This window comes from Hippoglossus stenolepis, chromosome 2 (genome assembly GCF_022539355.2).
Source record: "Hippoglossus stenolepis isolate QCI-W04-F060 chromosome 2, HSTE1.2, whole genome shotgun sequence".
Lineage (NCBI taxonomy): Eukaryota > Metazoa > Chordata > Actinopteri > Pleuronectiformes > Pleuronectidae > Hippoglossus > Hippoglossus stenolepis.
The window spans coordinates 19,254,492-19,269,029 of NC_061484.1; the positions used below are offsets into that span (position 1 = coordinate 19,254,492).

Sequence of the window (14,538 nt, forward strand, 5' to 3'; positions counted from 1 at the left end):
TCACAGTGATGCTGGCGAACATGAGATTACCGCTTATTCATAGTTTGTGTATTTCTGACGCTAAACATCATGAAATATCTGAAAAGTACAAGTATTTTTAAAATAGTAACTGTTTTCACATTCATTCTTGTAAAAGTAATAATATTTATAAATATAAATCTAATTCTATCATATAATATAGTATTAACTAGTATTAGAAAATAGTATTTTTACGATATATATTTTATATATTAGATATATAATTTTAGTATTTTTGATATTATTCTTTATTTCGTAAAAAGTTATTTGCATGGCAACATGACTATTTAGAAACATTTGTATGATGTAATTAGATTTATCTTTATAAAAAAAAAAAAAGTAGAGTCCTGCATTGAAAATGTATCATTGAAATAACATTAGAAGTTTACTGAATAAAAGTAAAATAAGTATCAAAAGTACAAGTTATCACTATGTGTATTATTACGAGTGAATATCAAAATATAAAGGCACATTTCATTGTTGCACTATTATCGTTATTGATGATGTAATATCTAAAATGCATATTCATATATTTGAATGCATCTTATATATGTTATGTGTTTTGGTTTTCATGTCAAATCAAAGTATCCTGTAACTGCTGTCACATAAAAGTACATAGTAGATTAAAAACTAAAATATTTTGCACTGTAAATGCAAGTAAGTTAAAATTGTATTTGTATTTACATGACTTACATGAAATATAATATACTCGGTTACTGTCCACCATTTTATATCATATAATAGTTGTTTATGTAAATAGCCATTACATTTTTATTTATTTATAGAATACTACTCTAAACAGTGTGGAGCCAGTCACTTACGTCTGTTAATGTCAATATTTATTGCGTTTTGATTACATTACAATGATTAAAGCACATCATTATGAGTGATAGTAGAACATTCATTGTATTTCTGTTTTTCATATTTCCTCTATATGGGAAAGGAGTGCTGTGAAACTCATGTAATAAATATAGTATAAACATGTGTAGAGTGGTAAAAAGTAAAAATACATTACTTCTATTAGGAAAATTGAATTGGAATGCTTTCGTCTAATAAATGGAATATATAAAATATATAGGACCACATACCTCTGGAAGAAATGATTGACATGTGAATTCATATTGAACCATATCGGGGGTATGCTGGTAAAATTAACAGAGAATAACCAGCTTGACATTTTTAACATCTCTGATCCTGTCCATACAGTTCCCATAAGGCACCTGAATCTACTCTACATCACTTTATTTCATCCTAACTCGTTGAATAACGGTAAAATTTGCTTCAGCGTTTCCATATCATTTGTCATGAAATCTTTCCCACTGATGCACACAAAGCCATTTTATCTTGAATCTAGATTTTGTCTTACGTCCCAGCAGACCAAGGTGCTTTAGCAGGTACCCAGGCTGGACAGACGTGAATGGACCAGTCAGACACTTACAGACAACAATCTCGACAAAAACAACGACTCCGTTAAACTGCATCACGTTGAGAATCAACATCCAGAATGTATTTCTGAATCATATCTACATTATGCAAAATGATGTGTATACATTTCTTTACAAATCTGCAAATCAAAGAAAGCTAACACCATTTCTGTCTACATGTTATACCTCTACAATGCTGTATTGTTAAAAGAAATTGTCTGAAAATCTTTTATTGACAGTCTGTGCTGGGAGTGCGGAGAACACTTTGGAGAGATGACTCATTCTGGAAGAAAAATGCAGGAAGCGAGTGTTTCTTTCCACTATAACAATACAAACAGATAATTGTACAGAGACGAGACTCATGTTTAACAGCAAACTGACATCTCTGTTATCAAGCGGCTGCGAGAGATTGACTGATGGACAATATCATCAATATCCAAACAACCAAAGACAACAGGTGTTTACACCGTATTCACTGAACACGCTTATATTTCTTGATATCTAACATTTCTGGGCCGTGCAGCAGCTTGACTTCATTTCTGAGTCCGTTTTGAAGGACGCCTCCAAAAAGTAACAAACACCAGGGATGTCTTCTGGGAAGTCGGCCGGAAGGTCCTGTCTGCTCCTGGGAACAAAGACGAACTCTGGCCGATGCTCCAGCAATCTGGGACAAACAGCACACGAGGAAAACATGAATCTAAAAACAATGTGGCAGATTAAGAAACACAGTTTTTTAACTCTCTGCATCAATCGCCTCTGGGAACAAGTAGCACCAAACAAGATTGGGTAGTTAAAATCTGTTATTTGAAACTTCACCTGTGGGTTGTAGGGCTGATATTGATTTTTCTGGGTTGGCTGCCCGATTCAAACTTGTTGGCCAAAGTAACGTTGTTCCCAAAAAGGCAGTAGCGCGGCATCATCACCCCGACTACACCAGCCAGAACTGAACCAGTGTGAAGGCCAATACGCATCTAGAAAAAAGAAAGGCATTCAACACATTCTGCTTGTCTTTTATTAATCAACAGATATTTTATCAGATTATCTAAACCAGTGTAGCTCTAAAGTTACCCTGCTTTGCATCTGCAGATCAATTTCTCTGCTTCACGTGATAAAACAGATGCTTTCAAATTATGATTCCATATTTTTCATATTATCAACAAATCGCTTGTAAAGTCAAAATTCATCAGCAAAAAGAATCTTGAACCCAACATGAAGGCATAAACTCAGCCCTGCTGCTGTACATGTACTCACCAGCTCTCCAAATCTGCAGTTGAAAATAGTCCTGGACTAATACATTATTTACTGCTCTTTAAAAGTATCCTGTGGAGCTTTTGACCACTGGTACCAGGGCTTTTATGAGTGGGTCCCCATTTTGTTCGTATTGGACTAAATGATTAAATGTGCACACGTCTGCAGGCAGTGCGACTCACAATCCTGCCTTCGAAGTAAGACAAAAACTCAAATCATTTGTATATTAAACACATTAAAGCATCATGTAGATTTTTGGTTTCTTGATTAATCCAATTATTTGTATTATTACAACTGCTGGGGTTGGAAATTAATCAATATAAAAAAAATGAGTCAACACCATTAATCGAAAGCATAACTATTACTTATTAAACAAAGGTCTAAGAATGTATTTTGACTTAAATTAACTTTCATTCACTCGCATACATATTCATAGAAAGCATTTTTTTCTCTTTCAAATGAGAAACATTTCTTTTTTTAATAAAAAGTCTTTATATCAAACTCTACTGGATTGTTGGAGTTACACAGTCAGGTGGAATGAGGAGTATCACCCCCTGCAGTACTTGACTCTCACCTGTATTGGGTCTCCAGTTGGCGTCCTGACTTCATCTGAAAGCTCCATCATCTTTAAGGCCATGAGTGCAATTTGGACGGCGTGCATCTCACTCTCCTTGTGTAAGCCCCCGGCGACACAATACGCATCACCAATGGTTTCCACCTGAACACAGTGGAGGATCATTAAAATTATTTTTAACCCGGCAGCTGAGGCAGAATAAAGACGCTGTTTGTGCTTCCCCCCTCCACCCACAGTCCAATGCTTCTTTTTGTGGATCTGAGATCATATTGTTCTAGCTTTGTTTATCCAGGGAGTTAAACTGTATTTAATATGAACTGTGCCATGACGACAATGAACCTTGAACAGAATAATGAATGTGAAGTGGGTATTCATCAAAATGTCTTTGATTAAGAATCTCACTCGCTGTTCATCTTGCTGTACAAGACAGGGGGCAAGAAACAAGGAATAATAACACTTAAATTCTAATAGCACTTGATCCTCGGTCATATTAAAATGTCCAGAAACGTTTTGTCTTCCTCTTCTTCGCGTTTGTACGTGTAAATCTGCACCGCAGAGCAGTCTGGAGCGATGTGGCCAAGACGGCTATGAGACAAGGAAAACTATTTTTAGGCTCGTGCATGTGGAGTGGAAACAGGGACCCGAAGGAACCTCGGACTTCCTAGTGTTTTACGAGATATTTGTCAAACATGTTGCTCTGTCTGTTATGGCTCTGTGACACTTTGATTATATTATCCAACCTCCCTGTAGATTAACAGCCTCTGGCAGACACTAGGGTAGGTGGCTGAGTTACAGTCCTTTCAACCTGTTTAAATTTCTAAAGCAAAACTTATAAATTTCAGATCTGTGGAATTTGCAAAAAAAATTATTTGATGTACCCTTTGCTAGTACCCAACATCCTAATTTTTTATTTTGAGTTAAAAGAAAGAAAAGCTGTATTTTTGAATCCATCACATTTGTGGTTTAAAGGTTATATAAATGTATGTGAGGCTCAAGTTCCAGTCGTGATAACGTTTTACCCTTTTCTGTATTTTGATGTCTTTCAGAGCACAAACACCGTACATACACTTGACGCCTGCCCACCACAGTTCTGTCAAACCACTAACACCAGTGCTACACCTTATTTTTATGCATGTTATGGGTTAAATGCAGCACAGCCCACCACAGCTTGGTTAAAAATGCTAGCCATGCTAACTCGAGAGTGGGGCAGCCAAATAACAATACAAAAAAATAATAACTTTATTTGTACAGCACCTTTCTAAACAAGGTTACAAAGACGCATATTTCTTTTCGTAGCATAAATTCGTTTTTAGACTAAAACGCAAAACCTTGCTCAGAACTCACGGGGAGGGTGGAAGTGTGGCTGATGAAATATTTGTTTTGGTTCAAGATGCTGGTGGTAGTGCGACATCTAGTGGTAATAAATATTGCATGTACAACCCCAAATGCTCTTTACGAAAGCTACAATTACGTAAGAACGTTTACAATTTACAATAACAATTATGCACTCACGGTACGGTCCATTAACCTACCTTGTAAACATCAAGCTCCCCACAATGGTGGTCAAACCTGGTGTACAACTCATTGAGCATGGTGATCACTTGCATCGGGGTACAGCGCGAGCAGACGGCTGTGAAGCCCACAAGGTCAGAGAAGAGCATTGTAACCCTGTCGAACTTCTTGGCCTGGACCGTTTGCCCCTGCCACAGCTGCTGCGCCACCGTGCCGGGAAAAATGGAGAAGAGGAGGTCCACTGTCTTCTTCTTCTCCTCCTCCAGGGCTTGGTGAGCATGCTCCAAGGCTGCCTTCGCCTTCCCCAGACGCTTTTTCAAACCGTCCTGGGCTTTGGCCTGTTCACCGACCAGGACTACGTCACGCAGCGCGTTATGGATGGGGATGTCTGACAGGTAGAGGCCGCGGCCGGTCAGCTCCTCCAGCTTGTCCACACACGGGGAGCCCAGGAACAAGATGGCATTGGACTCTGACACGAAGATCATCTGACCTTTAAGATCCATGAGCTGACAGGAAAAAGGATATGATGAGAAAAGTGCATTTACTGGTCTAACTGTCCTCACAACTCAACAACTTCTTTTGTTGAAAGAAGATTGATTACGATTACTGCAGTATATAGCCCACCCCCTGCTCCTCTACTGTTTTATTTAAGAACAAATTTCCCACAACTGAATAAAAATAATGTTTTTTCTCTCTGTGGCATCTTTGCATTTAAAAAATAAGCAACGTATATACATAAACTCCCTCGAGACTGAGACATGTAAACAGAGAAAAGTAAAGCAAACGTTCCATTTGCATGTTATTGGTGAGACAGCAGCTGTTTGCAGCTGTCTGTCAACCACAACACTAAACACAACCAAAAGCTTATTTATGTTCCAGGGAATACACATTTAAAAAAAACCGAAAAGTCCCATCAGAGTCAACATTTACATTAGTCACAGTAGCAGCAAAGACAGCTGGTCAAGTCCAATACTTTCCTCCAGACTGAAATATCTCTGCAACTATTGGATGTATTGCCGTGATGAGTGGTACAGACATTCATGGTCCCCAGAGGAGGAATATAGCAACTTTTGTGACATGCAGACTTTTTATCTGGCGCCACCATGAGGTTAGTATTTGCGACTCAGAGCGATACATCTCAGCAACTGTTGGATGGATTGCCATTCAATTTGGGAGACACATTCATAGCTGCTGGTGAAACCTTGACTTTGTGTTTTTTGGGCTAATTTGGAAATGTTATCATGCTAGTACTCTAACCAAAGATGGGTAAAATGATATGCTAGACATTAGCATTAGTGTTTTATGCTACTTTGAATGCTGAATATTTGAATCCAAATGCTAATGATTAGTGTAATTAGTACCTCAATCAAGTTTGTTTGGTTGTCAGCAGGAGTGGGGGTGGGGCATCGGCCATTGAATTAAATAAAATGTAGCTGCAGATCCAGTTAACGGAGCCAATACAGCAGTTTTGTAAATCAACGTTACCTTTCAAGATATGGCATGTTTTGACATTTCAGTCAATTTTCCTGGAAATAATGAATACTTGATCATGTGTGTTTAATAACTCGCTGTCATCAATCTAATGGTTTGATTTATACTATTACAGTCTGACCGAGCAGCAGACACTTAGTCTTCTTCAAGAGCTACAGGAAAAAGTACAGCTACAGCAGTAGTTTTCAAATTCTAATGTAATTAATGTTGAAAGTGCCATTTCAGTTGATATGTCAGTCATATTTGTGTTTAGTGGACTTGCTAACAGGGTGATACGTCGTCAACCCCAGATGGAAGAAATGGAGACACTACCTCATCCACTTCCTGATTACTTCCACCAAGGAAGTTATGTCGTTGTTTTTAAAAAATATATATTTTCACTAATTTCCCAGAGAATAATGCATGGATGTTGATAAAAAAAAATCTGATTCCACTGATTTCTATGTGTGTGCAATTTGGTGCAGCTTGATTGAATTGAAGAGGACTGTTTGTGCATGTATGTTTTACCTGTTGTAACTGGACTCACTAAAGGTTAAGATAAAACTACCACTGGATGACTCGTGTGGAATCCTCTCTGACTGGATGTCATTAGTTATTACACCACCGTCATGTTGACTCGCTGATACTTTTTTTCATGTCCTGGCGACCAATCGCTGTGCTCCCTTACATAAATAGCACAAGCAGGGCTGGGCCTTTGATGGGTAAAATGGTTTGACATTTGCTTCTGATCTCCACTGGGGGTATAATGTTGATCTCTACCTCAGGCCAACTACACCACTAATAAGCCAGACTGCTTATAAATAGCCAGATCTTTTTTTTCCTGTCTTATTTGATTTAATATTAAGACTCTGACCAGAAGACCTTTTCTGCCTCATTAGCCAGTGACGTCACTTTTTTATGGATATCTCACAGATATATCAACATACCTTCCCCGTGTTATCTGTGCTTCCATGCTTGATCCGAATGATAAACTGGGTGTTCAGCATGGTCAGGATGCCCTGAAAGGTACATTTGATCTGCGGGCAGACGATAGAGAAGTGTTCTTGGAAGGTAGTGGACCGCCTCAGTCCATCCTTCCTGCTCAGTCTCTTCCTGAGGCCATGTCCTATTTGAACCAGAACCAAGTCCTGGTCCAGGATCAGATGGAAGGGGAAAATGGTGGAGAACAGAGTGGTAGGAAGGGTCCCAGCTGAGGAAGCCCTCAGCGGACTGGGGCTCAGATTTTTAGCATCCTTAACAACAACTGTGTACAGAAGACTGGGCTGCGGGCTGGCCTGCAAGATGCTGTCATTAGCACTGGGGGGGTCCATCAACACATCCACCGTGGTGTGATACAGCAAGCGGGCAGCAGCTTTGATGACTCCAGGGAAAAAAAGCTGAGTGGTTGGGTGGGGGTTGAAGAAATAGACAGTGAGCAGACCCGGATCCTTGTCTAAGCACAGCACTGAAGGTTCGTTTACACAATCCCCTCTGTCCGGGTTGGGCGGCGTGCTGCTCTGTTTCAACAAGACGCTGAAGCTGTTGAGGAAGTCGTGGAGAGCTCCCCCCACCACCCGCAAAATGTGTCCGTCCTCCTCGTAACACATGTTGAAGAGCTCCACGCCAAGAGAGACTTTCAACGCTTCCAGCGGGATTGCTGTCATGAAGACACATGAAGGGAAGCAGGTGAAGATGGGAGGAAAGCTCACAATACCCAGAAGTATAAAAAGGATAATCAAATGTTTGTACCTGTTTTACTTGAGTAAATGTTGATCATCTCCACTAAATGCTCTGTTTCTTCGCTGCAACTCTGATCGCCTGTGCAGCAAATTGTTGGACTGGAGAGACAATGAATTTGAAAGATTTAGACACATGAACCAGTGCTCGGTGGACTGTATTCGGGAAAACATCAAAATAGAGCTGCAGCTACCTCTTATTTTCACAATCTGTTAATCTGCCAAATATCTACACTCAATTAACTCGTGAAAAAGTGAAAAATGCACGTTGATTTCCCAGCTCAGGCTCATTTGTTTTGTCTGGCCAAAACACCCAAAATATGCAGTTATCAGTCATATATAACCCAAAAAGCAGAAATCGGACACGTTTTAGAAGCTGCAGCCAACAAATGTTTTGCCATTTTAGCTTAAATATAAAGATTAAACATTTGTAAATTATCAAAATAGTTGCTGATTTGCTAATCATTTTACCTCTACATCTTATATGACAATATTGATACATTTATCGTGAAAACTCCAATGTCTGCTTGTTATTTCCACTAGGTTTTTCAGACGATTGTGTAATGTTGTCTCCGCAGCAGTCTGAGTCTGCCTCACACCTTGTTGTTGTTGTCATCATTACTCTCTGTCTGGTAGTGAGAGAGCGACAGGGGAAATTTGTACGAAATCTTGTGCAACAGAGGATCAAATGAGGCTGTAACATCTCAGCATCATTACTGGTATTACAGGAGCACATGCTGTGGTGGTAGTGGTATAGGGGCCTGTAATTTACAGTAGCTGTATAGTAGTTATTGTGTCTGTCTAGGAGGAGGAGTGCAGCTGGCGTGGATGTTTCAGGAAAACAAATGTTACCTTTCAGGGTCCCTGTTGAGTCTCATCATTCGATGGAGGGCAGCGTGCAGTCTGTGAAACTGAATGGCAAAGTGTTCAGCAAGTTTAAGGTCATTGTCTGGCCACACTTTATTAATGCAGCTTTAATTATGACAGATAATTAAGAAAAGCAGGATTATCTTTAATTCAAGGGGATGAACAGGCGGTGGTGGTGCAAGGGCACAAATTGCACAATCAAATGAATGTGATTTATTAATTTGTTCTATTCTAGGCCAGTGAATATTCATATTTTTCTCACCTCAGGACATGCCAGTTTTCGGATGCTCTCCCCAAGTGTGTGCAGGTTAACTTTGCCTCTGCTCGGCTTGGGTCGCGGCACGTCCTCGCCAATTTTCCCGTGCACGTCCTTAGAAATAGGCGATAGATCCGCGGCGTCACCTGCGCGCTCCTCAAAGTCTCCCAGCTCGTTCCTCCTGGCGCCGCTGGAGAACGGACACTCTCCGGATATCTTCAGCTCCTTCAGCTTCGCGCAGAACATCTTTCCTCCCCCCTGCTGCAGCCTGGCACCGCCGGCAGGCTCCTCTCCTTCTTCTGCGGCTCTTCTCTATCTTATCTCGGAGGGAGACTGTTCTGGTCGAGCAGCAGCTGCGGTCTCCGGGAGAAATTCCATCATCTGGTGCGCTCATCCAGGAGACCTCTCCTCCGCCTCCTCCTGCTCCTCCTGCTCCTAGTGCTCCGCCGATTCAAATGATCGGCAGCATCAGAGCCACAAGACCACATACAATATATTCATTGAAAAAAAAAAAACTGCATGGGCAAATGATGGCCAAGAACTATCATTACCAAAAGCCAATGAGAAACTGGAGGGGGGAGAGAAGAGCGCACCAGGCCAATCCATGCGCAAGTGGGGCTGGTGTAGCTGAACAACCTATCAGCACGGAGAAATTATTTCCAGACGACTCCTCGCATGCAACTGACTTTTTATTATTTAGATCAGACGCTGGACTGGGTCCCATATACAGTCTGTGCTCCCATCATATGAAACTGGTCTCACAGAGAGGAATAAACATATTCCTATTATATCCAGGATGTCGAGTGTATACGTGCCTGTAGTGCACAATGAGGATGTGGTCTTTATTCAGTTATTGGTGGGACAGGATACTATTCTTTTCAGTTTACATTCGGCTTTTTAAGTTTCTTCTAATTCTTTTGTTTCTCTATTGTCCGTCTCTTTCTCTCTCATGCACACACACCTACCGAAATACAGTATATATATATATATATATATATATAACGTTACATCACCTACAGCTTCCCTTTTGCATTCCCCTTATAAAACGCCTGAAAATCTATCATCTGGTCTGGAAGATTATAAATCGCAATGTCCGCTCAAACAACAGACCCACAACCCCCCACAGGACCATCTCCATTCAGCCCATTTTTTTTTCAGTCTTCCAAGTCAGACACATAAACACTACTAATCCACATTTCTGCTAATTATAATCATGGCTACAGGCAACAATTAGTTTCATTTGAAATTAATGTGTTGAATGTTTTGTCCTTTAATTGTTGTTGTGGAATGTTATTGTCATAGGAATTGTGGAACCCTGTGTGATGTCTTCAGACTATATTGACATGAGAAAATCTGAAAAATGGGAAGACCGAGTTGGTAGTTGAGTGGTGTTGTGGGTAATGTAGGCAGCAGGTTCTGACAAGGATGAAGACTGTAGAATTAACAAAAGAAGACATCTCTGGTTCTGCAATTTTAAAAGCTGCATATCAAAGTCCAACAGTGTTACAGGAGAGTTGCAATAGAAAGCTTTACTGTTTTAAATGAGAAAATAGTTATCCATGTTCTATCTATTGATGTCAGTGCAATGACAATGAAGGAATGTTTCTCATATATCAGCATGTTTTCTATTCTTACATGTCTATGCCACAGACAACGAACAACATACACTGACAATGTTCGGTTGCAAGTTGAAGTGCAACATGAATCGACTCTGATTTGTTTAATTCAAAAGTGCTGAGGAAATGTTTGGGTCTTGATCAGACATGTTGAGGGATCATTTTTAACATTTGTGTCAAAAACAGCTTTTATTGGCCACGATGAGTCTGAGGTTCTGCTCACTGGCCTTGTTTGGGCTGAAAAACAGCGATTTCATTGTCTGACATAATAAATCCATTTCAGGGCTTAAATAATGAACAGCTTTGTCACTCAGGAGTTGGAGTCATTTCTTGCAGAAAAACTTTGGATCCGGTCCCGGAAGCTGCTATAAACATTGACATGTTTATAGGTTAGAGATAAAGGGGGGATCCTTTCATGTGGCGCCATGTGTGACCAAGTCTATCGTGTCTGTCTTTAAGATGTTCTCTGTAAATAATCAAAATAAAAATTCCGATAAAGAAAATCTGCAACCTCCAGGTGCCACCAGACAGACAGGAACACTGAGCCTCACAGCCTCTGCTCTCATCTTAGTTTAAAGTGAACTTATTACTCAAAAGACTTACAGTAAATAGACATTTATTTCTGAAGAGCGTGTGTAAAAATTTGATGAGAAGCGATTACAGGTGAAGTGTGGAGATGTACAGGCCGTCCTCAGGTCTTAGCATCACATCTGTCACCACAGAGGTGACAGCTGTTTTTGTTGCCTCTCACCAGGACCCAGAGGAGACGGCACCAGCTGCACCGGCATGAACAAACCTCTTTGTCTGGATTATTTACAACATGGACCTTCTAATCTGAGCCAAGGTGAGCCAGTGAATTCAGTCCCAAGGGAGAAAAGTCTCACAGTTGTAGTGTTGGCTTTGTGTTATTGTGAGTCTAATTTTTGTATTCTTTCTGAGCTGGAGAGTAAAACACAACTGGAGCTGAAGGTGAAGACGATAAACTCTGAAGCATCTGTTCTGCAGGAATCACTGGGCACAGGCCAATTTCCTCTTTGTCCTCAAAGAACATTTCAGTCACTTATGGAAATTGAACAAGACGGTAGATATGACTGATCATGGATGGAATATAAGGGGATGGAGCCCAAAGACCCCACCACTCTGATATGAGACCCCACGACTGAAAGAGATAGACATCAACTACTTGACATAATCCCATTCTGTAGCCATTTTTGTGTTTCTTCGTTTAGTTTTCTTCATAGTAATTTTTGCCTTCATAGTCATCATAAAAATGGTTATTTTGTGTGTCTCTAAAGTCATGTTGTGTCTCTTTTGTGTTGTTTTGTGTATCTTTTGTGTTTGTGTATGGTCATTTTTGTCTCTTTGTACTGGTTGTGCAACTTTTTCTGATATTTGTGTCTTTTTGAGCGGTGCATCTTCCAAACAAGAAATACTTGCAGTCATTTCATACACAGTCTCTGCAGGGCCCAGGGGCCCCCTGACCTCTCAAGACCCTGGGCCTGAGTCTAATATGTCCATACTGATAATCTGAATCCTGAGAAAGAGGAGGTGCTGGAAGTAAGGTTCTTCATCATCTCACTAATCGCAGAATCAAGTTCCGTCCAAATCCGTCCCTTAATTTCAAAGTGAAATAAGAAGGAAAGTTTGAATGGCCAGTTTGAAAGCTTACAGCCAGAAATGTTTCATACAACATGGTCATCTGACTACTGAGTCTCTAACCTTGTTTTTATGCTATTTTAAACTATTTTTATCATCGACACTGCTTCTATAATCCCAAACTGCGTTGTAACACATTTGTCATCTTTAAATCATGAAGTTTATATATATCACACTGATATTAATCTGCACCATTTTGCCATAGCACTGTCAAATACTACCACAAAAAATCTAAATAGCATGAATTGAATTTGTAGTAAAACCTTGAGTGAGTCATCACTTATAATAGTCCTCTTTAACTTTTCCATCACAATCAAATATTATTTGTGTTTCATTCAAACTACACTAATTTCATGTCACATATTTATTATGCAACCAAAGGAATCCAAGGATAAACGTTGTCTATGTGCATATGATGAATGTGTATTTGTAACGTGAGTTTCCATTTATTCAGTCCCCGGCACACACTCCCCAAAGGACCATCCACTCTGTTGATGATACGCAGAGAGATAGATAATCTCATCACAAATCAAACCCAGCGCACTAAGTCCACAGGAACGTAACAGCCATGACCTCAGACAGTTAAAATGTACACACAGTTTCTTTAACTTTTAGGCAGATTTCAACTTGAAGCCCTTTAATGGATGTTTAGATTAAAAGTCTGTGTGTGCACATGAGATACTGGAAACTATTGTGTCTCAAAATATCACAATAACTGTTTTTCATATGTAGCTAAAATATGGTTTTCATTAGAATGTTCATAAGTCCCAAAACTACAGGCCAGTTAAATCTGTCAAATCTCACAAACTTCAGATGATTGGTATTGATTTTTAAATTGATAATATATGAATTATATCATGTTTCAGGTCAGGTAACTGAATTAAGTCTAATTAAGAGCATTGGAGTTTGCACGTTTTAGACATGTTAGTATTAGATTAGTTTTCATAAATCTTCGACAGTGGTATGTATATAAGACCAAATTTGAACTCACTAGATCTGGGCTTTTTTTTGAATCTGCACCAAATTGCACACACTCATTAATATCTCTCATGGACATGTCTGAATTTATCCCTCAAGTTCCATGGAACATTCCCTGGGAAAATAACAAAAATGCTGCAAAAAGCCCTAACTCGGAATGTGAACAAAAGAGTTTTAAAAAAAGATTCCTGGATCTGCCACTTTATTCGCATCTGCACTAAAATTGAATGGGTTCTTTTTTGGCCCTGGTCCCATTTCATGGATAACTGTTCTGTTGTTTTTGTGTAATCTTGCTCATATAAAATTATTCAAATCAACAAACAAATGGACAGGGGTAAAAAATAACCTCCTTACCAGAGGTAAAAGTAGTGAAAGTTAATTATTTGGATTTCTTTCTTCTTCTATAATTTCTGGTACCCCTTCATTTGGAGGGCGCCCCCTGGCATTTGCCCATACTGCCACGCCACAGGCCCAGTACTGCACAAACTATCTCATCTCTTTTTTGCAGATTCTAACAAACCCATCGTGACTTTTTCCAGAAGAAACACTACACTAGAACATCACTGAGCAAAAACTAAAATCAATTTCAACTCTGCTTTCTGACATTGCCCTTATTTTACTGTGACACAATCAATAAGAATAGTCAATAGGTTTTTACATATTCAAGTGTGATAGGCCTTTCATTTACAGATACTTCTCTTTGTCAGAGCAAAAGCAGGTAAATACATTCTGTTATCTGAATTGTCTTTTTTTACTTCAAGTGAAGCTTTTGGTGATCGTTTCATTTCTCCTTCGAGGTTGTTGAGTTCAAAGAGTATTTCGTGGTGATGTTTGCTAGAAGCGACGATGGTTAGAAAGCATCCTCCTCTAACATGCATAATAACCACATACAGTACAGTGTCTCTAACCCTGTGTCCTCATCCTGCCCGCTCGGCTTGCATGCATGGCTGCCATGTAACAGCCTGGGGCAAATACGAAATGTACCAAGAAACAGCTTCCACTGTATTTTTCATTCTATGTATTAATCCCTTTGAATTATTCATCCCTGTGCAAAAAGATGTAAATAATTATTTTTTAAAAATAGATAGCTGAACAAAAAGATAAAATAAACAAGAATATTGATGCATGTTTTCAAGTGTTGCGTAAGATGGGAGACTTGGGCACTGATGCTGGAATAATTAGA

The 14,538-nt window shown here is 39.5% G+C and overlaps 1 protein-coding gene across 1 annotated transcript; it reads right to left on the bottom strand.

Annotated features, from left to right (window-relative positions):
- Window positions 1-1,157: 1,157 nt before the first annotated feature.
- gucy1a1 (guanylate cyclase 1 soluble subunit alpha 1) lies at window positions 1,158-9,652 on the bottom strand. The gene is made up of 8 exons (XM_035181734.2): window positions 9,112-9,652; window positions 8,835-8,893; window positions 7,996-8,084; window positions 7,194-7,903; window positions 4,797-5,282; window positions 3,265-3,408; window positions 2,259-2,413; window positions 1,158-2,106 (listed from the first exon to the last, which is right to left on the bottom strand). Exons 1-8 carry the CDS (start codon window positions 9,349-9,351, stop codon window positions 1,944-1,946), a joined length of 2,046 nt encoding a protein of 681 aa, XP_035037625.1. The 5' UTR covers window positions 9,352-9,652; the 3' UTR covers window positions 1,158-1,943.
- Between the last annotated feature and the right edge of the window lie 4,886 nt (window positions 9,653-14,538).